Source organism: Tachypleus tridentatus, chromosome 12 (genome assembly GCF_004210375.1).
Source record: "Tachypleus tridentatus isolate NWPU-2018 chromosome 12, ASM421037v1, whole genome shotgun sequence".
NCBI classification, from domain to species: Eukaryota; Metazoa; Arthropoda; class Merostomata; order Xiphosura; family Limulidae; genus Tachypleus; species Tachypleus tridentatus.
This window is the reverse complement of record NC_134836.1, coordinates 3,080,290-3,100,993: the sequence shown is the minus strand read 5'-3', so window position 1 is coordinate 3,100,993 and position 20,704 is coordinate 3,080,290. Positions and strand designations below refer to the sequence as shown.

General features: G+C 35.5%; 1 protein-coding gene and 1 long non-coding RNA gene across 5 annotated transcripts in view; one reads left to right on the top strand and one right to left on the bottom strand.

Moving 5' to 3' along the window:
- Positions 1 to 763: 763 nt before the first annotated feature.
- LOC143235187 (uncharacterized) lies at positions 764 to 4,080 on the bottom strand. Its single transcript, XR_013018966.1, has 2 exons — positions 3,922 to 4,080; positions 764 to 3,742 (listed from the first exon to the last, which is right to left on the bottom strand). It is a non-coding gene; the product is annotated as an uncharacterized LOC143235187 (long non-coding RNA).
- A 503-nt stretch (positions 4,081 to 4,583) lies between these two features.
- The window catches only part of LOC143235185 (myosin heavy chain, muscle-like), a 50,519-nt gene continuing 34,398 nt past the window's right edge, over positions 4,584 to 20,704 (top strand). For 2 of the 4 annotated variants that reach the window (XR_013018964.1, XM_076473090.1), the window contains exons 1-6: positions 4,584 to 5,103; positions 6,292 to 6,581; positions 8,541 to 8,681; positions 11,182 to 11,338; positions 13,210 to 13,237; positions 14,424 to 14,532. Coding sequence is in view for 2 of the 4 variants with exons in the window: in XM_076473090.1 (XP_076329205.1) it covers positions 6,387 to 6,581; positions 8,541 to 8,681; positions 11,182 to 11,338; positions 13,210 to 13,237; positions 14,424 to 14,532 (630 nt within the window). In the remaining 2 variants the exon portion in view is untranslated. The other 2 variants (XR_013018965.1, XM_076473091.1) reach the window with 1 other exon arrangement.

Genomic DNA, 20,704 nt, shown 5'->3' with positions numbered 1-20,704 from the left:
GTTTTGTATAAGATATTATAATTTACTAGATTCCTAATTTATATTTTGTTATAAATAACTAGCGGCTGATAGAATGGTTCAGTAATAAAAGAAATGTACACCATTGTAGAGAAATATCGGTGCTTGAGAGTTGTAAAGTAATTTTATTCTAACACACTCTTTATATAATATAGTAGAATAAAAGTACTAAAAGTTAACTATTTTCCGTTTCAATTCTATTATCGTTAATTTCTGACGTAAACAAACTGTATACATAGATTAGAACTAAATATTAGACTAACATTAATATAGACAGTTTAATACTTCGGCCTAACTCAGAATATGTATGTCTTAAAATATACATTTTTAGTGTTTAGAATGCATTTATTCTTCAGTTCCGTACTCTTGCCGATATATAAGGATTTTTCTTTTATTGATGTTTGTTTTTAATAAGCTTATCACGTTTATCTCTACGATTATCGTTAGATCTTCATCAAGCTGGTTAAAAGGAATAGCTTTTATTAATTGAAAAATTTTCTTAACAAATTTTCCATTGCTCATAGCCTTAAGGTAACTATTTTCTGGGTATAATTGACAGAAAAAAACGTTGGCTATTTTGAATAAGAAGTGTTACGGCATTTTGAGCTGTGATAAGATTATATAAAATGGTTTGAAAGTGCAGGAATTGCTACATTAGGTGTTATAAGATGTAGCACCAACGACATGTTACATCTTAACGACGTAGTCTAATTGGTCGTTTGGGTCAAGTACTGAGTAACACGTATTTGTGTAAAGAAAAATAAAGATTTATTTATATTCGTATGTGTTGATTCATAATAATTCTACAAAGTTATTTAACTATACAATTTGTTTGATTAAAGTAGAAAGAGTTAGCTAAGAGAATATCTGAAAGCCCTAACTGTTTGTCTTAAGATATGCTTTAATACCTCTCATATTTAGATTGAGCCATTCATATTTCTTAGTAAAGGCGTTTTTAAGACTTCAAAGTACTTAGTAAAATTTTCTAGTATTGATCAGCTATAAAGTGTCGAATTTAATTTCATTTTAAAATGTTCACAGTTTCAATATTCATTATAACATAAACTAACGTACCTGAAGACCGATAAAAATAGTAAGACTTCTAATTGTTTATGCTTTTACCATAAAGTTGTAAATAACACAAACTTACTACTCAACACTGACCCCTCCCGTGATTTTATAGAGATTTTGTTTGCTTGTTTTGGAATTTCGCACAAAGCTACTCGAGGGCTATCTGTGCTAGCCGTCTCCAATTTAGCAGTGCAAGACTAGAGGGAAGGCAGCTAGTCATCACCACCCACCGCCAACTCTTGGACTACTCTTTTACCAACGAATAGTGGGATTGACCGTCACATTATACGCCCCCACGGCTGGGATGGCGAGCATGTTTTAGCGCTACGCGGGCGCGAATCCGCGACCCTCGGATTACGAGTCGCACGCCTTACGCGCTTGGCCATGCCGGGCCTTTTATAGAGATAAATTTCTCCAAAGGAATCTGTACTTTGCCACGTTCAATGCTTAATACAGCCAAGACAGAAGTTCTTTCAGTTTGCATTGTGTTTCTTAGGTAATTCCTTAATCTGCGCACAAAACTAAAAGAATAGTCACAACGCGATATTCCAATAGTCAAAGTCACAAACATTCTCAAGAGCAATTCAGTGCTTAGAAAGATATCCAAAAATCTTTTGTCCACTAAAATACCACGATCAATGCAGACATCTCATTGGGAATTGTAAATGTCCTGGAAATGTACTCTCAGAACTGGAGATAGGAAGTCGAATTATCACAAAGATTTTGAGAAACTCGTTTTATCTCTTCATCTTCCATTATTCTGAAGTGATGTGGATTGAGAACACCCAAAAAGTCAATAACTTCTTTTAATCTCAATATTATTCCATTCAGTTCGTTTGTCGTTCCATCAGTGGTTTGGAAAACAACTTCGATCTTGAACTGGGTATTAGGGTCTTTGAAGAACTCATCTTCAATAATCTCATTTCTTTCCTTTCTTCTCTTTCTATTTTCAGAAAGTAGTATTTCACTAGACGACATGTCTGGCTGCAACCACTCAGTTGATGCAGATCTTGATGACAAGAAATCCACTTGAAATAAAAATGTATCTCAGAACGACTGGTATGGGTATTAACACTTTTATTGATAAGGAGAGAACAACGTTTTAACCTTCCTAGGTCATCTTCATCTTTTTCATCACCCTGAAGATGACCTAGGAAGGTCGAAACGTTATTCTCTTCTTATCAGTCGTTCGGAGATACAAATGCAGATCTTTTTATGTTTTCAAATGAGGAATTAGTTCTCAGTACTTGCAACTTTTGATTAGCCATTTCCATAAATGAAATTATCTGTTACGGACCATTTTATTTTCTTCTGAAGAAATTGAAAGGTTATATCTATTATTTGTAACACTTCATTCCAAAATACTAGTGAATCTAAACATTAAAAATTTAAGTTATGAAAAAGTGATATAGCTAATATCGTGTTTTAACTCAACCAAATCTTTTAAACAACAGATGATATTCTTACAGTTCATAAGCAATGCACATGTTGCTTTAGCTTTAGATAGCCATCTTGTTTTTGACAGGCCTTTCAGTGTTGTAATTCTGATTCGGAGTCGAATTTCATCACCACTTGAGAAATCATCATTGTTTAAAAACACTTTATTGAAAAAATTTCACAAATATAAATTTGTGGAGAATCAGCAAAGAATGTACACATGTTTTGATAATATTTTGAGAGTAGCTTCAAATGAGAGATAAACACCACAGTCTGAATGTGCAATATTTGAATATTTGTCTTTTAATGGTAAATTTAATCCAATAATAATTCTGATGAGATCAAACTGAACAGTCAGAACTTCTTCCCATATCCTCTGACCTTCAGGTAACTGCTTTTTTTAGAGCTACATTCGATAGATTTGTTTGCCAAATATGTCTTAATATCAAGAACTGCTACTGCTTGAAAATGAGACTTATATTTCAGATGTTCTTGATTATGAGTTGATAAATTAATCCAATCTCTTCACAATACCACCTAACCATTTCCAAAGAGCTAGCATCCAAAACTACGCCCCCAAGTAGCAAAGCGATATGTCTACGGACTCACTCCGCTAAAAAGCGGGTTTCGATACATGTGGTGGGCAGAGCATAGATAGCCTATTGTGTAACTATGTGCGTAATTCCAAACAATCAGTCAATCAATCAATCCATGCTTACAGAACATGAAAGCCACCAACGATTTCTCTTTTCATCCAAGTTCTTATAAATTTCATAATAATCCTCAGAGAATCTGTGATTTGCGTTCTTTGGAAACTTTATTCCACGTGGCTGACAAGCACATGCTTCTGTCAGATTGTGTCATTGATTTTCTCTAAATTTAATGTCTTTGTATAGTTCCATGTCCTCTTTATTAACAGATGCTTTAGAATCTAAGTTATTAGTGAATGCTGTTGCCATTCCATGTTCTAGAATTTGTAATGTACCAACGTTTGATTCTACGTGTAACTAACTACAAGGCAGTCTCTCGCTCTTCTACTGCCTCTGTGTTATATGAGTTATATTCTACTACATTTTGTGTTGTACTGTTAGAAATGTGAGCAAAGCTATGAAATTATGATAATTTTCTCTATTTCTTGGAAATTGCTCCTCGTTGTTCTTCACTTCGCTTTGCAGCCTCAGGTTTGTGTTTATACATACTTATCTTCTTTTTTACCCTTGGGGAAAAATTAAAATACAATAAATAAACAGCTTTCATATATATAAGTACATTAAAAAAACCAACAGATTTTGAAGAAACACCTTACAGTCTGTTATTTCTTATATTACTAGTGAGTTAGCAACCACCGCGGAAAATCAAACCCCGGATTATAGTGTAATAAATCCGTGAACTTACCGTTGGCCTACCAAGAGATGACCAGAGAGGAGACAGAAAAGTAAAGATGCTCTAAAACCCACCATCCACATGAATGGATTGATCGTCACTCGTACAACGTACATATTTTGTATGAGAGACATAAAAGCGCATTTTAAATTATGCAGAGTTGTGTCACGTATCATATAAGGCACATTTACTCAGAACATTCTCTCTAAACTTTTATCTACTCTTCATACAATTTAGTCATGAGTCATGTTCGATGTTTTAAAATGCCTGACGTCTGTTTGCTTCTCGATTATTATCACAGAAAATACTGTTAAACCTAAAAATATATTTCAAAAAAATGTTCAGAATTACATGGACTTAAACATAAAAGTTCTTTGGTGCTAGTTTTAAGTCGGAAATTCGTAGCAGTGACCTTTTACAGTGTTACCAGTAAAGATACCATCATTACCTATGATGTTTTCTACATATATTGAATACTGTTTTACATCAGAGGGAAGCTGCACAGTTCATTTTCACACGAATAAGTCGAGAAATAGATTTACTTAGATACGTTTTCTTTACTATTCGTTTTATTTCTCTACGTTTACTCGGCAAAATTCCAAATACTGCAGGAATTTTTATTTAAAAAAAACACTCCACTGCTCTAAACATTTCTGGAATAACATATAATAACCACACAAAACTAAACTAAATCCCGTATGTATTTCATGCAGAAATCAACAAACATTTCTCAGAGTATATGGCGTTGATAATATAAAACATCACATGTAAACACATAGCTTTCACCAGATGCATTCTTCCGTTTCTGACAAGAATCGATGTTTTGTCTGAAAATGGTTATTTTTAGAAGTGGCGCTGTACTAGAGTGAGACTTACTGATGGGCGAGTTTATTTGTAAATTGGATGGGGAGAGGGAAATTTTGACAACTCAATATTAGCCACTGATCCCAAAATAGCTTTAGAATGTTTCGTTGCTTCAATCTATCCTGACAGAGTCTGTTGTCTATTTTTATTTATGGAACCTAACTAACTCGTGATTGGGTGGGAAATATTTGTGAAACGACTCATCCAAACTTCGTCGTCGAATTAAGAGTAGTGTCGTATTTCATTCTTTCACACTTACGCAGTGATAGTATCTCGGATAAGTTTAAAAAGAGAAGTGCTCCTCTTTCTGTTTCAGAACGGCTTTCGAACGTAAGTGGTGATTTTTTTTTATCTTTAATTGTTTTCTTAAATATTTATTCTGACGGTAATTTACTTCAGACTAGTGTGAAATATATCAGGTTCTACTTAGTCAAGAATGTTACCATCTGTGTGTGTGACTGGGAAACATCCGTTTGATTCATATATTGGGTATTTTCTCTGTGTTCCATTTCTTCAATTACGGTGAAATATTTTATTTACCTGGGCTAATTTTATCACCCCGTTTTCCTCAATACCCAACGTGAACCTTCATCACTCCAGACGTTGTGCTGTCTTCAGCAAGTCTCAATAAAAATGATTACTTATGTTTCCCAACAAGCAGTTTTGTATAATCTTTACACATGAATTCATCATTTAAAACTTGTATGTATGCTATGTCCGAGGTGAGTTGATTACATAACTTCGTCGGCTCATCTTCCTCTCCCATTTTGATCATCTATCGTGTCTAGTTTACTAAGTTTATCTAATTTATCACAAACTTCTTCTCTTTCCTAAATACACATTAATTATGATATTGTTCGTTTTATACACTCTAGGAGTGAGAATAACATAGTTTTTTTTTAATTTCATTTTCAATACAAATATCTGGTTATACATCTCAAGACGACTCGTATGGGTATTAAAACTTTATTCGAACAATGTTTCGACCTTCTTAGGTCATCTTCATCGTCATCACGAAATATCTGTTAGTGTGTACTAGCTTTGATATATTCGTTCCAACACGTTCCTTGGGCGGTTACTGTTTGCTAGTTTCTGTTAGTTGTCTGTTTCAGGCCAGGCATGGTCAGGTGGTTAGAGCGTTCGACTCGTAATCTGAGGGTCGCAAGTGTGAATTCTCGTCACACCAAACATGTTCGTCCTTTTAGCTGTAGAAACGTGATAAAGTGACGATTAATCCTATTGTTCTTCGGTACAAGAGTAGCCCCAGAGAAAACAAATAAATAGCATTTCCACCACTTACAATCCTACGTTTTTCTTTAATTTTTACTATGTTTTTCTCATTAAAAAAAGGGTCAAATCTCTTGGATGCATTGCTTATATTATGTTTGTTTAAAGAGGAAAGGTTTGTTTGTTACGTGCTTTTAATAAAAATCTGTAACTATGGCTGATTGAAGATAGATCCAAAAAATTTTGTTAATGCATTTTGATGAAAACTTCACGATTAATTTATATTTTTAGGCAAGCTCCAGGGTGGTTCCGCGCTTGTAGGTCTTCTGAAGATACTTTAATTCAGCTAGGGTTACATCTTTTTCTTTGTTAAACAAAAATCAACAATGTCTCAACATGAGGAAGACCCTGATCCAAGCGAGTACTTATTTGTCTCCCTCGAACAAAAACGCAAAGATCAGACTAAGCCTTACGATGGCAAGAAGATGGTCTGGGTTCCTGAAGAGAAAGAAGGCTTCGTTATCGGTAACATCGTAAGCACGAAAGGCGACCAAGTTACAGTTGACTGTCCAGGCGGTGAGGTAATTCATTTTTGAATTGTTTCTACGAAAAGACATCCAAGTTTGAGAATATAAGACAGAGGATGTTTTTTAAAATGTAAAGTAAGTTTCATTTCAACTATTTAAAAAAATTCCATTGTAGTTTTCCGAGAGATAATTTTTTGACAAAGTAGTTTTAATACATTTCATTGTGTTAAACAGTCAATGTCAGATATCAGTGTAAGAAGAATAACTCTTTAAAATAACTTAATATAGCTGTAACTTCATTGTACTTCAAATATGACTTTATTAGAAGTTTGTTAATAGGCCTGGCATGGTCATATGGTTAGGGCGCTTGTCTCGCACTCTGAGGGTCGCAGATTCGAATTTCCATCCCACATAACGCGCTGACTTTTTCAGCCGCAGGGGCGTTAAAATGTGAAGATCAATCCCACTATTCTTTGGTGATGGCTCTTACACTGCTAAATTAGGGACGGCTAGCGCCGATAGTCCTCATGTAACTTTGTGTGAAATTCAAAACAAAACTTTTGCTAAGAAATGTGAAAGTACTTCAATGTCATCACTGAAAATAATATCGAGAAATTACAAGTCAACCAATAATTGAACTTTTTTTCGCTAAACCTTATAAAATTATTCTCTAACTAGCATATTCGTGAAATGAGTGGATATCATTTGTTACATGACGATTTTAGTAAATTTTTAAAGCTTCGAAAAGCATGCTATTTGTTGTGATCATTGTAATAGGATTTATTCTTCTTTGTTGTTACTTATTTAAATTCACTTGGTAATGAAAAGGTTGATTTAATTGAACATATGTTAGCATTCCAATAATATATTTATACGTAAATTATCATAGGAAATGCTCCCACTGGTACATCGGTATGTCTGCGGACTTACAACGCTAGAAAGCGGGTTTTGATAACTGTGACGGTCGGAGCACAGATAGCCCATTGTGTAGTTTTGTGCTTAATTACAAACAACAACAACCAAAAGAAATCAGGTAAAGTTCTTAGACTGAGATACTTATTTCGTTTAAATACGTAATTCAGATACTACCAACAACACTGTTCAATTCTTAAGTAACAAATATGTGAAAATCGTTGTCTGCACGTATAGTGTTAAAGCTGGTGTTTGTACAGCGATTGTTTGTTTGTTTTATGAATTTCGCGCAAAGCTACTCGAGAGCTATCTGAGCTAGCCGTCCCTAATTTAGCAATGTAAGACTAGAGGGAAGGCAACTAGTCATCACCAGCCACCGTCAACTCTTGAGCTATTCTTTTACCAACGACCGTCACATTATAACGCCCCCACAGCTGAAAGGGCGAGCAAGCATGTTTGATGTGAGGAGGATTCGAACCCGACCCTCAGATTACGAGTCGAACGCCTTAACCCACCTGTCCATGCCGGGCCCCACGAAAAGACAAGACCATACTCGTGAGATGATTGGATAACATTTGTTACATGACGATTTTAGTAAATTTTTAAAGTTTTGAGAAGCGTGTGATTTGTTGTAATCATTGTAATAAGATTTATTCTTTGTTGTTACATTTTATTAATTTTAGTTAATAAGACTAAATAATATTAAATATTTCTATCGCACTCACATCCACATCCATAATGCTCTGAATTTAAAAGACAAAAAAAATCAGTTTGTGACCATAATAAATCCATAACACATATTAATATGAAGCTACATTTTTTGTTGTTTTTTCTTCTATTTTCCCTACAGATATAAATCGGCTAATATTTTCTGCAGGTAAGATTGAACCCACTAAATAAGGATAAGTGGATCTATTTTACAGAAGATTCGTATTCTTACAAAATATTTGCAAATTTTCTCGCCAATAGCCTTATATTATGTGTTTGAGCTATTGAAATTAAACCATAGAATACATATAATCATTACTGGATTATTGGAATAACTATTGCTATACCTTGACATATAGTTTTGTATGACATAAGTTGTTTTTTCTTCCACAGCGAGTGGTGAAGAAGGATCAACTTCAACAAGTTAACCCACCCAAGTTCGAGAAAACCGAAGACATGTCCAATATGACCTACCTGAACGACGCCAGTGTTTTGCATAATTTGAAGGAGCGTTATTTTGCTAAACTTATATACGTAAGTGCCAACTATTTTCAACCATTTTTTATACATGCATTTAAAGGTAGATTCGTTTATTAGAAGGATATTTTTATCTTTCTAGTTCCATGTTTTCACGACTGTTTATAATGTTTCAGTATAATTTAATGAAAGATTCCAAGCTAAAAAAAAAGAAACGTAAACACCTTGCATTTTTTTGTGATTGAAATCTTTTATTAACGATATAAAAAGTAAAATAATTTGAAAAAAAATGTAATTTTTAAATTAAAGTTTATGTTTGGTGAATCATGTTTTTATTGGATTATGTTCACTTTAAAGTGAGAATGTAATTTATTTGTTAACAGTGGCAACTTATTAGAGTGTCTCATGCGAGAGTTTAAAAAAAAACAGCAGCAACAAAGAATGTAATAAACAAACACATCGTGTGTAGAAGTTTGTGAAAAACACAACAATAGATGGAATAAACTATAAAAAATTTGATATCACCGAAAATAGTTTCTACACATTTGTGCGTCTTCTTCAGTCTCACGTTTTCTGAACAGGATGTATGAAACTATTTTCTCTGATATCAGTTTGTTCCATTTACCGTGTTTTTTGTTTTACTTAAACAAACAATGACCATGGCTTTATTTTTTTCTCTGTTGTTACATGCGCGACATAATTATTGGATTGGGTAAGATAGAAAAACATAAATTTCATAGAAATGTTAATATACTTATGATGGTAGTTACGCTGTTCAATTCATTTTCAGCAACGTTCGCGATAACTCATAATAAATTACTTAGGCTTTCATTCAACTTGTGTTTTGAAGACTGACTGACATTGTTCACTACTCTCTGGAACATTCCAATAACTTGTGAGTGAAAACAAAGAAGAATATCTAACAATGCCAACCACACTGATTACTATACCCAGTTCCAACAAATAACAGACGTAGTAGTGACCTATACGATATGTGTCATGTTCTACACATGCAGTTATTCGTGATTTCAACTTTTCCACATTTTAAAATATTCTCACCGGATTCCCCCCTCTTCTCTTCTTTTCTCATGTCTAAAAGTACCGCCTGTACATCAACGTTTTGTCCATTTCCTTGGAGTATCCTGTATAGTACGACTGATCATTTATCACTTAGATAACAACCCACATTTTCTTTCTGTGTACCAAACACTGATATAAGCAAACATTTTTCTCTGAATCGAAGTCACTCGAATTACCGGATACCTCGGTAAAGACGTGTAACTCTCGGGGTAAAGGTAACAAGCAGTAGGGGGTGGGAAGGATATTAACAAAAGGATATTAATTGTATATTTCTCCATAAATAATAAATATGTCTTATTTTGTTATTCTGTACTATGCAGAGGATAGAAAAGATATGCTTTATTGCCTATTACTAATATATTTAACGGGTCTCTTGGCTTTTACAAGGCTTACAAGAATGAGAAGCAACTGCAGAAACTGATTTTCATATCTTAAGTTTAAAATTATTTCACAATAGAATTGTTTGTTTGTTTTGGAATTTAGCACAAAGCTACTCGAGGGCTATCTGTGCTAGCCGCCCCTAATTTAGCAGTGTAAGACTAGAGGGAAGGCAGCTGGTCATCACCACTCACCGCCAACTCTTGGGCTACTCTTTTACCAACGAATAGTGGGATTGATCGTAACAGTATAACGCCCCCACGGCTGGGAGGGCGAGTATGTTTGGCGCGAGGGGGATGCGAACCCGCGACCCTCGGATTACGAGTCGCACGCCTTACGCGCTTGTCCATGCCAGGCCCTACACAATAGAAAGTCATTAAAATATTGTGGTTCGAATAATACTGTAGACTGAAAATCTTCGTGAAATACTTTGGTAAGTATTAGTTTTAATATTTGATACTACTGTTATCTTGGCAATAACGAGCATTACAATATTTTTCAAAAGAGATTTCTGTAAAAAATAGCTCCAAATGTCTTCCAGCTGCTGTACCTCCCTACTTCCTAGTTGCCAGTTTCTGTTAGCTGTTCTTTGAATACCTTTATATCACTGAGGGACAAAACTATATTTTTAGTTAATACTTTGTATGTCAAATATATATATGTCGAAAAATGAGTAAGTGAACATATGATCTCCACTTATAACAGTTTGTACTTTGAACATAACATAATGTTTTGGGACGACAAGCAACCTGTTGGTCCAACTTGGCTGTCCTATCCTCTAAGCCAAACTAAAACTATTAAGCAAACAATAAAATTAATTTATAGCTAACCATTATCATTCATATGTCTATCAAGCTTTCTTTGAATCTCACTCAAATTTACTGCCTCCACAACTTTCAAAGACAACCCATTTCATAGTCCAAACGCATTATTTAAAAATAAAATGGTCTTAGCTGAAGACAGCTTCTACCTTGCCTAAATCTATATTTGTTTCCCCTTGATTCATAATTTTCGCTGCTAAGTATAAAAAATGTTGGTTTACCTTTTGAAGATATGTATCAAATGAGAGAATGTGTCTTAGTACTTTCTTTTTATTTAGACTTACTCTGGCCTCTTCTGTGTGGTTATCAACCCTTACAAACGTTTCCCTATTTACACGAACCGTGTGGTCCAGATCTACAAGGGCAAGAGGAAGACGGAAGTACCGCCTCACCTGTTTGCAGTATCTGACGGCGCTTACAATGCCATGTTGCAGAGTAAGTTTAAATAAGGCTAGAAGCCAGACTTCCTACAACTAATATTTTATAATATTATACAGAATGCCTATAACGTTTGGATCGTCACTGGAATGGATGAGTACTGTTTTATGGAATCTCTGTTTTAAACGAAAAAGATGATCAACACATCTGTGTGAAGAATAATAAGTTGCCTGTGGCATGCGTATCTTTCAGAACAATTTTATTCGTTCTTAAGTGTACATTGTAGTTAAACTTTTTGTCTTTCCTGGATAATTTCGCTCTATTTCACGTAGTTAAGTGAATGATATTTCTTTTTTAAGTAGAAATAAAACGCGTGCTTCAGAAATGTCATGGAGAAAATTTTGACCGCATACATGTACCACTATATTATTTACGCGTCACGAGAGAGTAAAATCAGAATCATTTTTTGAATATGTGTATGTATATGAATAATTCTGTAAAAGGAGTTGACCAGAACTAAAAATTAACGTAATAAATAACGTAGCTAATCTACTATATCTATCTAGCGAGGGATATACAATTCCATAAAACGAGAGCTTGAAATGATTTGAAAGGTGTTGTTTAATGTGTTATTTTTGGCCATAATCTAAATAGTATATCATGAGGTTCAGACAGCTTATGGAATTATCCTTAATCTATATACCACATAGCTAACTGTACAAAACAATAAGACATGATAAATAAACAAAATAATGGATGTATATACATTGAGCACTTTAAACCAATATTGTTAATTAAATTAAATTTTAAGAAAGCGTGGATTATAACTTTGGTTGGTTGTTTATTACTTTGAATTGGAAAAAGGATGATTGTGCTATTTCTATCAGTGGAATATTTGAGTCTCATATTTTACTAGCTGTTTGACCTTTGAACTGACATAACATCTAGATTAAAACACTAATAAAACTATTATTCAGAAAAAGTCAACAAGTCGATTTCCATAACGGATAAAACACACACACCCACATAATGTGTTACTGAAACAAATCTTGGGACATTTGTGTGGAGGATTCTCAAAGAAAATCTCTTGATTTTATTTCAGATAAAAATTAGATTATGACCATAGTAACAACAACAGAAAAAAGGTTTAACATTTACACAGAAAGAGTTCATCTTGTGGATCAGTTGTACTTTTTAGAACTTACAACGCTAAAATCTGTAATTCATTTCTCCATGGTCTGCAGAGTTCAAATACCCCAGTGTTTTGTGTAGCTTTGCGCTAAAAACAAAAATAATTTAAGTGAGATTGTTTAAAAACGAAATAAAAGAACAAACATGTATTAGCTAATATAAGCATGACTTGACAGAACACAAATATTGTAATACTGGTTATAATGAAATATCACGATAAATATTAGATTTATGTTGAAGATACTATCATATACACAAAATGGAAACACATCACTCTGTAACAGATCTAAAGAATACCAAACTTTCTGAATAATTTTCCTTCTAAAATGTAATCTAGAGACATGGTTTTAAGTTAAATGAAATAATTTTCTTTATCTATCAATGAGGATTTTATTTTACAAATTAGCCTGGTTCTAATCATCATTTACAGTCACGTGCTTTAACTTTAAGCAGAAAAAAACAACATTCTAATTATTAATTGTTCTTCAAACATACGGTTGCTGTGAATGTGCTTTGTATTCACTATGAGGAAAACCTATACACTGGATAGGTGAAGTGATAAGGAGTTGAATTCTCCAAAACATGTAGAACCCAATAGCATGCGTAGATCAAACTAAACCTCCCTTCAACTTAGACTTTGAAATTAAATAATTTTTGGAACAGTGAATTTGTTTATTAATTGTTCTTACAAGTAACTACATTTAAACTGATTATTTTAATATTTTTTTTCTTTTCAGATCGAGAAGATCAGTCCTTATTGATCACGTAAGTATCTTATTTGGTACTTTTTCTAAAAAAATATACCTTAAAATTGTTTGTTTCTTAATAAAAATAATAATAATTCACTTGTATTTGTGATATGGACAGTTGAAAAACTGAAAGAAAGAGTATTTTAATGGTGTACATTTCTTCCATTAAAAAAAATTGTAAACTTGGAAAGAACACACACACACAAACGTAACATCGTACACTAGATTAGTCATTAATACCCTATTTCTGTAATGTGAGAGATATAGGGTTTAAAACATTTTTCCTCCGAAAGTGTAGTTTTTAACATACCTAATTAAGGCTATTATTATCACGCCGTATGTATCATTCACTCACAACTTCCAAAAATCTGTAACTATTCCTAGAGAACATTAACTGTGTTATCGTTTGGTTTCTTTCATACGGATATTGTAATCGTTTCTCAATACAAATGAATTTATTATTTGATATTTTTATGATAGCTTTATTTTAAAAGTAATGTCAAGCTCAGTCATAATTTACATCGATCACTGTATATATATGTATGTATGCTTCTGTTTCTTTGATTAAACTACAAATATAAATCTAAGCACAAACACTTGTTTGTTTTTAAACCTCGTAATGCAGACACATTGAATCATTTCTACATAATTTAAAGTGAATTAGGAATACAAGAGTTTAGGAGAAACGTTTCAGAACTTTATCAAGACATCTTTTGGTATAGTAATATTTAAACAAATGGTTAATCTGAGTGTGCTTATCTGCACCTTAGTTTGAGATTTGTATCAAACTTAGTTGTTTATTGAAGCCTGCTTTTGAAATCTCAAATTATTCATTTGTTTTAATCTGGATAATATAAATGAAAATACACCCAAGAATCCCATCCCAATTCTTCTGTTGTTTAAAATTGGTCATCAGAGCCCACAGATCCCTTAAACCCAGTCTTCCAATGTCCCGTCCGTGGTACCGGATTTTATGTCCGATTTTGTTGGACGCAGGAGGGTCAGGTACACCTTCGACCTCTTTTCTCCTCCTCCAATGTCTGAAATTCACGTTTCGCTGTTTAAAAGTTTACCGCGTCTTGACTTCCTGACTCATAAAAAAAATCCTGAAGTTTGCTTCCATCTTCCTCGACCTTTTACAAGCCTCTCCACACCACTGTGAAATTAACATCTTAACGTTGGTATTTACCTTTCAAAAACAGTGGTGAGTCCGGTGCCGGCAAGACTGAGAACACGAAGAAAGTAATTGCTTATTTCGCAAACGTCGGCGCCAGCACCAAAAAGGAGGATCAACAGAAAACTTCTAAGAAGGTAACAGCTTGAAATCTTGCCCGATACACACAAGTTTAGGGCCCACGATTGCCCCTGTTGTGCTCATGTTACACATCTATCTTGAAATATCCCACGTACCTTTGCCTTCATAACATAATGAAGAAAAAAACAAACTTCCCGAATAACAAATTCAGATTTTACACGGTGGCGTTATTTTCTGAGTAACAGCAACTGTTACAGCACGTCAGAATATGACTCTAGCTTTAAGTTAATTGTAAATTACTACTTAATAGGAATAATTATTGTTTAATACATCCTCATAAAATATCCCGTTTTACCATTATCTGTGACTGGGTTTTCTTCGTGGTTATTTTTATTCTGAACAAATTGTATGTAACTAACATTCTAATTTCATTCACTATACCAACGTCAGTGGTATTTGTTTTCTAATCATCACTAACATCTTAACCGTCTATTATCAGTAATTAGGTGACTGCGAAGTGTTACTAATTTGTTGGACTTTTAAAAGCATGAGTTTATATATACACTGCTGGCCAAAATCTTAAGGCCAATGAACACAAAGAAAAAATATGCACATTGCGTTGTTAGTCTCAACCACATATTTGAGTAGAGCTCGAAAGATGAAAATACGAAAAGGGAAAATAAAAATGAAAAACTTTTTTAGCATTTAATAGAGAAAATGCCTATGAAATTAGCCTAAATACTAGCTGGTCAAAAGTTTAAGACCATACTGAAACGAAGTGTCAATCAATAAACACGTAACGAAATTTAGTCATTTGTGTTCAAGCATTAGCGTTGTCAACATCTCCCACTGATATCTCCTGTGTTATATTGGGTAAAACCATGGCAAAGGCTAAAAAACTGACAGAGTTTGAACGTGGCAGAATTGTCGAGCTGCAAAAGCAAGGTCTCTCTCAACGTGCCGTCGCTGGTGAGATTGGGCGTAGTAAAACTGGTGTTGCAAATTACTCAAAAGACCGTGAGGGATACGCAACGAGAATTTCAAGTGGTCAGCCCAAGAAAAATTCGCCGGCGTTGATAAGGAGGATTCGACGGATTGCCCGGTAAGACACCACCCGATCGTCGAACCAGATTAAAGCCCTTATGGACGCAGAATTCAGCTCAAGAACAATAAGACGGCATCTACAAGAGAAAGGCTTTAATAACCGTAAACATCTCCAAAGGCCACGCCTCCTTTCAAACCACGATACAGCTCGGTTACACTTTGCTGAAAAGCACCAAACATGGGACGTAGAAAAATGGAAGTAGGTTTTGTTTTCTGATGAGAAAAAAATTAACCTCGATGATCCAGATGGCTTCCAACGTTATTGGCACGGAGACATTTTCTACACGACACAGTGGAGGAGGTTCCATCATGATCTGGGGTGCTTTCTCCTTCCATGGAACAATGGAGCTTCAGGTTATACAGGGGCGTCGAAAAGCAGCTGGCTACATTGGCATGTTGGAGAGAGCATCCTTATTGACTGAAGGCCCTCGCTTGTGCGGAAATGACTAGATCTTTCAGCAGGACAACGCTGTAATCCACAATGCCCACAGGACAAAGGACTTTTTCATGGCGAATAACGTTATTTTTTTGGACCATCCAGCGTGTTTGCCCGAACTGAACCCCATTTTAAAATGTTTGGGGATGGACGGCAAGAAAAGTCTATAGAAATGGACGTCAATTCCAAACAGTGCATGATCTTCGAGAAGCCATTTTCACCACTTGGAATAACATTCCAGCCAGCCTTCTGCAAACGCTTATATCAACCATGCCAAAGCGAATGTTTGCAGTTATTCGCAATGACGGCCGTGCAACTCACTACTGAGACCTCTTGTTCGCCATTTCCTACCCTGTTTAGCAGGGGTGTAGATCCTGGGGGATGGGGGTATACATCTCCCCCTTCATTTTAGGTGGGGGTATGGTGCATACAATCATCCCCCCTTACAGTTTGGTCTGTTAAATTGTTTTATTGCATCACAGGCTTACAAATTGTGTGTTTGTTCTTATGATTTTAGTGTTCTGACCAGTCTAATTACATAATTAAGCCTAGATGTAGGCTTTTTCAATAGCCGAACTGTACATCTTTAATATAGGCGTGCTTCTAAGCTTTTCGATCTAAGCGATAGTTCGTAAGTATCAGTCAGTAGGCCTAAGTGTAAATGCAAGGCTTGCAAGCACTATCACAGAATCTACCTACGTCTTGTACGTAGTGTAAGATTAAGTAAAATTTTCATCACAACAGATTGAACAGAGCATGAAATTCGAAAATATTACTCCCAAACGTAAACTCCTGTGATCTAGATCTGGCAGGCCATTTGTAGCTTGTAGCTGCATCAATCTTATGTGTATATTGTGCGGTTTTCCTACGCCATTTGTTCTTATGCATGTCTAGCCGGTTTTATTGTCGAATGCCTTACTCTCCTTAGCTGCCGAAGCCGCTGACGTTTAGTACGTTTAGTTTACAATTAACAACAGGTTCGAGCCGCTCGGATCCAGACGTGCCCTACATCACCCCATCCGCTCCCTTTAGTCTGAGCCTTGATTTTACAACAGTGCTCATTAGACCTGTGTTAGTCCCAGCATGGCCAAGCGTGTTAAGTCGTGCGACTCGTAATCTGAGGGTCGCAGGTTCGCATTTCCGTCGCGCCAAACATGCTCGCCCTTTCAGCCGTCGGGGCGTTACAATGTGACTGTCAATCCCACTATTCGTTGGTAAAAGAGTAGCCCAAGAGTTGGCAGTTGGTGGTAATGACTAGCTGCCTTCCCTCTGGTCTTACACTGCTAAATTAGGGACGGCTAGCACAGATAGCCTTCGAGAATCATTGTGCGAGATTCAAAAAATGTGTTTGTGGCTCTCATTAATCCATGAAATTTCAGACTATCACCGCCCTCTAATAAAGTGCTGGTGCTTTATGGTAAAAGAACAATATATTCTCTTATCATAGATAGTAAAAGTATTGTATTTTCTTGTATAACTAGAACACAAAAGGAGCGATTTCAACGGCCTGAAGCCTCTACTCGAATTGTATTGCTAGTTTTTGTTTAGGTGTTTTTATTTAACAGACGTACTTATAGACATTATATCACAGTGTTTGCCTTTTGATGAGCTTTAACAGGAATATAATATATTTGCGATTGTTTAAGTATTTTTCGAGAAACTTGCAAGTACTTGTGTTGTAACTAGCACACACTATTGTCCCATCAATGCCCAGGCGGTCTGTCGGCTCGGTAGTCAATGTGAGGTTCGCACGTTCGACTTAAATACATTGTACAGTTCAGTCTTACTTCCATTTTGTTCTATCTTCGTTCGTTGCACGTTAGAGTTTTTCAATAAAGATTGTATTTTACCCTGTTGAGTCATCTGGGAAACAAATTCCAATTATGACAAGCAAGCGTCTGAAACTTTACGATATTAACAGTTCTACAAGCCAGTTACTGGCACTACAAGTGACAATGCAGGTGCAGATAATCCAACAACCTCAAGCAAAGGAATAAAAACTTGCCATACAGGGGAAATACCATGTTCATCAGAGGACGAGTCTGAAAATGCTTGCGCAACTATTGCACATCATGAACCACCAGATAGTTGTGAAACAAGTTTGTGCAGTAATGAAAAATCTGACACTCCATAGACACAGTGTGAAAGCTATATCATCCAGACGCACAACTAATACCACGACAGAAAGCAAAATCTCAAAATATCAACTTTCAGGGCAAGTGGTTTGATGAGTTCCCATGGCTGCACTTCGACAATCAGACTCAAAAATCATATGTTTTCATTGTCCCAAGACGGAAAATAGAGGCCTTTTTACAGGGAATTTGGAGAGGCCAATGGAGTATACCTTCTTATTCACCGGTTTTTGTAACTGGAAAAAGGCAAAATAGAAATTCAACGAACACCAATCCTCCTCTCAGCTATATTCGCTATATCTCCAGAAGGTTCACTTGATGTAACTACAGTGACTGTCCAGCTATATGATGGAAAAAAGAAGCAGCAGGAAGAATGCAAAAGAAGTCTAGCCAAAATATACAGAAGTTTACCTTCCTTACTGCGTCAAGGTTTAGCATTACGTGGACATACTGATACGGAGTGGAACTTCCTGTAGTTAATAAAGCTCCTGGAAGAGGAAGATCCTGAGTTGACGGCCTACTTGTCAAAGAAAACCACATTCACATCACCCCAGGCTCAGAATGAAATAATGGAGATGTTCATCCATCAAATACTGAGGAACATAGCACACGAAGTGCAGCAAAATAATGCATTATTATTATTCTTTGCATTAATGGTTGATGTCACTCAAGATGTTACAGGTGCCGAACAGGAAGCAATATGTGTACGATACGTAGATGAGAACCTTGACGTCCATGAGACATTTTTTGGTTTGTACAGTGTTTCCAATACAACTGGTGAAACAATATCCTTGACTATACTTGATGTACTGACTAGACTCAATTTACCACTGTCAGGATTAAGAGCACAAACTTATGATGGAACCGCTAACATGAGTGGTGCATACAGTGGATGCAAGGCAAAAATAAAAGAGAAGCAACTGTCAGCTTTGTTTTTTCATTGCGGAGCACACAAGACTAATTTAATAATGCAACATGCAACTGAAGCTTGTAAATGTGTTCGAGATTTTATCAAGTGGATACATGAACTTGATGTCTTGCTTCAGAGGTCAGGCAAATACAAGACAATCTTGTTATCGTCAGACAGCCACAATGATGATGTTAAATACATCCGCCCACTGTGTCCAACACGCTGGTTGTGCCGCCTATCTGCAATTACATGTGCTAATAATCACTAGAGTGTCATTGTTGATTCTTTGTCTGAATTAGCAAATGAAAAATCATATGTAGCGGTGAAAGTACGAGGTCTACTGGACAGATTTGAGAAATGAAAGACAGTTTTAGGATTGTTGATGGCTCAGCATCCATTAGCTGCATTAGAGGAACTAAACCGTGCATTCCAAGCAAAATCAGCAACAGTATCTGACATGATTGAAATATCTGCAATGACAGTTGAGCAATTGCGGGTATTGCGAACAGAGGAAAATTACAACAAGATATTTGATGAAGCTGAGAAAAAGGTTACTTCCCTTGATCTGGTGCCTATTGAACTACCACGCATTCGCAGACCCCCAAGAAGGATCACAGGTGATGGCTCAGCACACCATTCTGCAACAGCTAGAGATTACTACAGAATTAATATTTTGAATTTGTGGACACAGTCATAGAACATCTGACCACTAGATTCAATGCAGACAACAATGACTTGAGCCAATATCTGGCACTTGAGAACATGATCACATCTGGCAAGATTGACAACTCGGTTATAAACTTCTATCCAAAAATCTCTGCACAACGGCTCGAGTTTCAGTTGTCCATGTTCAAAGGAACAACAAAAGCAGTATCTCTGAAAGGTGCGAAGGATGCTTACTGTAAAGTGCATGAAACAAGCCAGCAGATGTTTAGTGAAGTGTTTCTTCTCATGAAAATTTTGCTTGTATGTCCAGTTTCCAGCTGCGAAGGTGAACGCAGCTTTACTGCATTAAGACGGTTGAAGACGTGGTTGAGGTCAACTATGTCTCAGTGCCGCCTGAACCATGTGGCAGTTTGTCACACTTACAATGATGAGGTCGACAAGATAAATATAGAAGAGCTTATGAAAGAATTCATAAACAGATCATCACAAAGGAGGTCTACGTTTGGGAACATGTAGACTAGAGGACTAAATGAATCTTACTTCAATGAAAAGTATGAATAATTATGTGCTACATTGTATTGATGTGTAATTTTTAAGACTTCGCAAAGACATTTTAATTATTTTTATCAAACAACATGAACAGTTTTTCAGTAGATATAAACTTATCAAAGGTAATTACTAATTTTATTAATATTTGAAGACGTAATTCATGCAATGAAAGTTATTAGTAACCTTGTCAAGTATAATGGTCATCTTTTATACTGTGCAGTGTGCAGAAATAAATTCATGTGGCAGTTAATTTGTGACATATTTGTCTTTATTCTATTAACATTTTGAAAACTGTTCACAACATCTCACTTATACAAACCTACATGGAAACCTTGAAGTATCGTGGCAACAAGATTACTCTGTGACTGCATGTTTACAGCTTTCAGGTTCACGTAATAAGAGATTACCAATTTGCAAATTGAACAGTCAAC